The 6,919-nt window shown below is 37.0% G+C and overlaps 1 protein-coding gene across 1 annotated transcript in view; it reads right to left on the bottom strand.

The window, feature by feature from the left end:
• LOC103920749 (mucin-5AC-like) overlaps window positions 1-6,919 on the bottom strand; it is a 51,522-nt gene that overhangs the window by 29,594 nt on the left and 15,009 nt on the right. Inside the window, 10 exon segments of the mRNA XM_009328590.1 lie at window positions 541-697; window positions 1,280-1,519; window positions 2,025-2,204; window positions 2,536-2,649; window positions 2,751-2,889; window positions 3,422-3,573; window positions 3,702-3,802; window positions 4,511-4,560; window positions 5,177-5,432; window positions 6,003-6,129. Coding sequence (XP_009326865.1) covers window positions 541-697; window positions 1,280-1,519; window positions 2,025-2,204; window positions 2,536-2,649; window positions 2,751-2,889; window positions 3,422-3,573; window positions 3,702-3,802; window positions 4,511-4,560; window positions 5,177-5,432; window positions 6,003-6,129 — 1,516 coding nt within the window.

Genomic DNA, 6,919 nt, shown 5'->3' with positions numbered 1-6,919 from the left:
AGTTTTGCTGGGTAAAAATCCCATATGATCAGCATAATCACATAGGTGGTGAACAGTATATTGTCTTATTTCTAATTTAATACAATTGTATTAAACAAACTTCTACCACCTTTTGACACCAATAAAGTTATAAAGCATAGAACAGAGTTACATATTAAGCATGAAAAATCAATTAATTGAGTCACTGATTTTAGCTAGTATGCACTAATTTATTTACATTGAACCTGATGTAGACAAGTGGGAGTGTAATATAGTATTATAGTACACTAGTTGTGTATCACGATTGACAAGTAAATCAGACACTAATGACACCACTGATAAAGTTACTATCAATGGTTTCATTTTAAGAAGATATATTGTCTTCCAGTGATTTACCCAACTTGCTTTGTGGTTTTTTTTTGTTGTTTTTAGAATACAGCAGTGCCTCTTACAAATACAATTTTATCCTTCTTTCTTTCTTTGTTCTACGCATTTTTCTTTTTTTCTTCTCTATTTTCTTTCCCTCTGGACCCCTTCAAAAAGCAGTAGGGTGACACTCACGACAAATGGATGGGGTTCTCCATGAAATGCAGATGTCCAGCTCATTGCACGCTTGAGCATAGGCGGCTACTGCTGTACAGAAACATTCACAGTCTCCTCCAGTGTCACAGGCACAAGCATCATCCACACATGCTTGATAATATTCATTTGGTTCAACCTGTTGAAGAAAACATTTGAGTTTTCATGCACTTGTCCTCTTTGAAAAGGCTGTCCTAAAAAAGCTGAATAAAATATCTGAAACTGACAATTCTGTATGTGTGAGAAAGATAAGAAAGGAAGAAATGATGAGAATACTTTGAAAAATCACGAGGAAAATGTAGAATAAAGCTACTATGAGTAAGTCACAATGCGAAGAACTATTTGATGTTGAAGAGACATTTGCAGAAAGAATACTGTTACATTACTACGAGCTAGCACACAGTCATATATCAGGTAGTTGATATTTATATTAGTAGAAAATGATGCCATTAGAAAATAAGCATTTCCTGAGATTAATATGTGTTTGTCCCTTCAATAAAAAAAAAAACCAAACCTATCAATTTCTTTAGTGTACTAGTTCAAGGCACAAGCTGAGAAAATGAAAGTGAAAATACTTTCTATGCAGTGTCCCTGGAACTTGGTCTGACTTCACTTTGTCAAGCATGAGAAAGTATATTTTAGTGTATTTTTCAGCTATCCCACATAAAAATTAATGTAATCTCTGGCTCAAGAGAATTTAAGACTGAAGTTCTTGTCATACCTGGGAGTGACACTTCATAAACACTTCACTGGTAATGATGCTGCATTGCTTCTGTGCCCAGGCTTTCCTGTATGGGTTTGCAGTGCATGGATCCTTGGTACGATTGGCATTTGGGCAACTAGAAGACACTTTCCAGCTATTGGCAAACTCCAGCACATTTCCTACCACAGACTGACTGCGAGTAGTGAAGTCATTATTTCCATTGCCATCATAGTTTCCGCAAAGTCCACAGACATATCCCTGCATGGGTGCAAACACAAAATGACAAAGATTAGTAAGGTACAGTTTCTCAGTATCTGCGAGTAACAGACTTCAGGATGAATCTTATTTAAGATTATCTGGGCCTCTTCCGTAACAGTCTTGGACATTGTCATAAAATACCTTTCATGAAGAGATGCCTCTAACTTGTTGTTAGGAAGGATAAGGACAGGAAGCAGAGCAGACTCATGGTTTTTGTTCTTAGTACTGAGCTAATTAGTTTTATCTAATCCTGAACATACCTCTTCAGTGAGGGCTTTTCATGAAGAAAGCTACTGATGTGGTTGCTGTTATGCCATTGCTGAATAACGTAATTTAAGGAAAATGTGTAGTACGCAATCTAGGTCAACACTACAAGGATAATAATATGCAATCGCTGCTCTTTCAGTCTTCCGGTTACAGCCTAAATTTCAATTTTTTTCTTTGAAAGGTAACATGAATATGTTTCAGAAATCATTTTATCCAGGTTTTGGATTTTAGAATGTACCTGAAAGCTGGGACTAAGTTTGATGAATATACTGGTTTTCTTGTCCCACATGATTATCAGGCCAACAGTAGTATCAACCACCAGGTAGATGCCCATGGAACGGATTTGGAATGGCATTTTTCCTCCAGGTGTCCTCTGGATGACATCAGAGTGGCCATCACTGAGTACCAGCTCATAGTTCTAGGACAGGAAAAGAAAAAGTTAGAGGCCAATTAAAAAAGTCACCTATTTGGTACAGTTTTATATATTGCCAGTAACTGTTATTGAAATAATAACTCTATTATCATCAAAATGATTCTATTCAACAACCTCATGTTAAGCAATTTCTCTTTAGAAATCCCTCCTTTGCTTTCTCTAGCAGAGAACAGACTTGTTGGCAGTGAGCAAATAAGTGTAGTAACATTTTCACTGCCTTGGAGGACACTTCCACGATGCAGTCTATCTGGGACAGCTTGTTCTGTCCTTCTGGTACATTAGGCCCGGGGTACAATTTATTTAAGAAAATACTTACCCCCAGGAAAACTTTAATAGACTTAGAGCAAGTGGTTCCTGTAGTACCACATGGAATGTTCTCAGTGATGACTCTGAAGGTTCCCTGATTCATACCTTGTTGACCACAGTAGTTCTGAAACAGGGGAATGATATTCAACGTTAACTATGCTACATGGTCATATGTAAAATGCAAGGTACTTCGATAGTGCAAAAATCTGGGAAGGATTCTGTTACCTGGACCAGAACATATTCACAGTCTCCTTCAAAATCAAAACGTTTGCCATCAAAGGTAGTGTAATGCCCATCTCCATAAACAGAACAGGTTTCCAGGCAAGGTTCCTCAGAGCAGTGCCATTTTCTGTTTCTACATGTGCTACGTAAGACGAAAAGCACTCCAAATGTAAAAACCAGACATACACATGATATAGCTATATGTACATTCCTGCATGTACATCAATCAGATATCAAAATATGTTAAGCCTATAATGAAAAAATAAGGTTTGTTTATTCTCAGAAATGCAGCATAGCTCAAGAACCTTTGGGATTTACCCAAAGACTGTGTTACTTCATTATGTCATGAATAATTTGGGTTAGAAAATACTTTAAATCTTTCACATTTCTGAATCTTGATGGATGTATTAAAATGTAGGGATTGCCTGCAAGGAAAAAGGCTTTCTTGACTCAAATGAACATGACAACATCCAGACCATATTGTTGTTCTACCACTTGCAATTTCTGTGCTGTGTGCCATCGTAAAAAATAGAGCTTGCTTTTTAGGTGCTAAGTGGATCATCTTATGTAGGATTCCTTCCTATAAATCTTGATACTGCTAGAGTAATTCACCTAGAACTTAAACTATTCACTTTCAGATGCTTGAAAATAACATTTTTTCAATATGCTCTTACCAGTTGTTACAGCCAACTCTGATTGATTCTCCTGGACTGTAGGAATTCCCATTGTGAACACATGGACAGTATTCTGGAGCGATACAGCCACCTTTGCCATCTAACACTTGGTTATGAGGACATACACAGCCAGAGACACAGTGGGTTCTGTACTGTAAGGACCATATAGAAAACATGACTTGAAACATTTGCGTGATGGGAGAGTCCAGCTGCAGCTGGTAACTGTAGAAGAAATCTAGTTTAATATGCTTTCAGCTGGGTATAAAGAGTCTGTACTTACGCATTCCATATCTAGAGTCTGACAGCTCTTCTGGCATCCCGCTCCTACCACATCTGCAGTGGCATTGCCACAGTCAATATAGATCATGGGAGGTACACAGACTGAAAGAAAGAAAAGCCATGAGAAATGTGAGATCAACCATGTATTTATATCTTTGTGTTTCCTTAATGCAGAGTGAAGGGGAAAAAAAAAAAAAAGACTCCTTTGTGAGATACATGTACCTTAACATAATGCATTTGACCAGAAAGATAAACTGAATGTTGTTTTGAAGTCATGCTAATCTGTTTTTTGTGCTTATGCTTGGACTACTCACAGAAATTAATGTTTAGTTAGCTTTGAAACACTTCCTTTCAGCAAAAAAAAACCCCAAGAAAACAAAGATCCTGGTTTACTTTGTATATTTTTAGGAATATTTTACTTTGTATATTTTGAATTGAATATTTTACTTTGTATATTTTGAATTGAATATTTTACTTTGTATATTTTTAGGAATTTTACTTTGTATATTTTTAATACACTTTTATTGTATTTAAAATGTGGGCCGTTTTCTCCTCACGTTCAGTGAGGTGACCCAGTATTCTTTTCCCCTGAGTAACCCAGGGGGGGTATAACTTATTTCAGCCATCTGAAAAGTAAGACAGTGTTTCTTTATATTTTGGGAATATCCTCTACATTACAGAAGTCGTCAGTTCATTTTCTTGTCTGATTTCAGACTTGTACAATTTGTGTCATTATGACAAAAAGAGAGAGAACTGAAAAGGGTGAAGATGGAAAGGGAGAATTAAAGGAGATCTTAAGTGATATGTTACCTGGTTCAGGTTTCTCTCCAATGCAGCTTAGCTTTCCATAGGTGCAAGTGCTATAAAAAAAAGAGACTGGATATGTTTTTGCTTTTCCTTGTTAAGTTTCAGCTTGTTTCCTAATGAATTTGAAATAATGAAAAATTTCTGTGTGACAAAACAGAGAAAATGTGTCCTTTATCAGAATAGTTTGTACGTTTGTACTATTCAAAAATGTTTTATATTAGAGCAGACCAAAATACAAGTATATTCTGTATAAAGACAGGTTTGCTCTGTCCATTTGCCTGGTTAAAAACTGTCCTTCAGAATAGTACAGATTCCATTCATAATGAGAATAATCTGTAATGGATTAGCAAGCGTCTTTCACCATGGAACAAATCTTCTACAGTCATGGATAAGAAAAGTATGTGTGATGGAGAGTGAGTGAGTGACTGGGTGGGAGTTTGGCTGTTAGCAAAGGCTAACCCACCACAGCATGGTTTGTTGAATTCCTGTAGTGGTCTAAGTACAATCTTCCAAACATGAATAGCACTAACAATTTTTAAGGTTCTGTGATTTTTTGTATTGAAATTATTAGGGAGACAAATGCATTTGATTTGAATAGATTGCATAATGTATGTATGGTTTCATGATTGCCTATATCCAATCTAATTCTTTTGTTTACAAATCTCTTACCAGACAACACCGTTATCATGAATAACTTCTCCAGAAGACAGAGGCATTCCTTTGTAGTAACAAGGACAGCTAGAAGCAGGCACACATTTGCCACTTTCATCCATGTAGGTTCCATTTATGCAGGTGCAGCCATCAACTGGGGCAAACTTGATGCTGCATGTGACATCAGGCTCACTCAGAGACCGGCAGGTGGGTTGACAGGAATCGACATTGTAAGTGTACTTCAAGGATTTCGGACACAAGGTGGTGTACTTTGCTTGAGAGTAAAAAGGTGAGTTACGTTTGTAGTTCAAGAATCAATGTAGGTATAAATGCAGTATTTGAGGTAAAGTATATATGAAAAACATGGCAATGTATGTACATGTGCTCTACTAATATCCTCGATAGTGTAATTTTTTTTTTGTACTGCTAGAGCAGAATTCTCCCTTATAGATGTGTCATGAATACAAATGTTTTGTCCAGGTTAAAAAAAGAAATAAATTCAATTATATTAATTCACAGTGTGTTTTTTCTTCATTGCTATTTTTATATTTTTTTGTCAAAATAAATTGAGAAACACCCTACTTATTTTATTCCTATTGCAAGGGTATTGAGGTCCATGTTGCTTCTGCTGGTTCTGAGCAAGTAATTTAACAAAGTCTCTCTTTTATATTTCTCCCTGCTTACTGCTTGTCTTTTATGGTATTCCCTTCCTCCTCAAATTCTTGAAAGTCAATGCTATACTTAAAACACAATTTAACACAATTTACTGTGGCAATCCCTGAGAGCTGCTGTGTGGGGCCTTCTGGATGATCATTTTCAAGAGGCAAAGGGATGTAGAACTTACTGCAGGCTTTGATCCTCCATCCAGTGAGGAGAACTCCTTTAATGGCACAGGCCCTGACATAGCTGGAAAGGGCAGCACACATGCAGTCCTCACTCTTCTCACAGTTACATGTGTCAAACATGCAGTTCTAGGACAGAGGATGACATATGGTCATCAGATTGTCATGTCAAAGTCATGGTGCTCTATACTTTTTCGAGTGTCATGTTCATTAGAGCTAAAAGTCAGTGTAATCCATATGCATAAGTAAACATATGCATGTTTTTCATTTGAAGATTTCATTGAGCACTTTCAAAAAAGATTCTTTGCAAGGAGAGATAGTAACTAGAGGTCCACAATTTTAAACTGTTTTTTCTTTTTCTTGTTCTTTTTAACTTTTTCGGGTGTTGGTAGGTTTCCCAACTACTTCCCGTTTGTAGCCACTGTGCCATATAGACTTAGAACAACTAGAGGGTATTTGATGCCACCCAACTTTTAGGGCTTAGGCTTAGGAGCTTGGGCTCTCTGCATCAGAGGAATGAAGAAAACAAGAAGTCATTTAATGTGTTGCTATGCCAGGCAAGGTCATGATAATGTTATTGTTCCAGAAGATGTTTGTTGAACATAATCTTACAGATTTCCAATAACAGGGAGACTTTGTAAAGTCCCCAGGCAGTCTGTTCCAGAGCTTCATCACCTTGAATTCCTGGAACATTTTTGTTCATGTCTTATCTAAATCTTTTTGCTGCTTCTTACACACATTTCTTGCCTTGTCCTTGGATATATGCAAAAGCCTTCTGAGAGCAGTTCAGAGCAACTAATCAAAGTGCTAGTTAAGATTCTGACTAAAGCTTTCCTTATATCTCAGGAGGGGCGGCTTTTGTCCTTTGACTTGCTAAGGAGTCCAGGGAGTCCAAGCTTCTAGCTTAGGCATTTAGGTT

Source organism: Pygoscelis adeliae, unplaced genomic scaffold (genome assembly GCF_000699105.1).
Source record: "Pygoscelis adeliae isolate BGI_AS28 unplaced genomic scaffold, ASM69910v1 Scaffold166, whole genome shotgun sequence".
NCBI lineage: Eukaryota > Metazoa > Chordata > Aves > Sphenisciformes > Spheniscidae > Pygoscelis > Pygoscelis adeliae.
The sequence above is the reverse complement of the archived record's forward strand: the minus strand, read 5'-3'. Positions and strand labels throughout refer to the sequence as shown.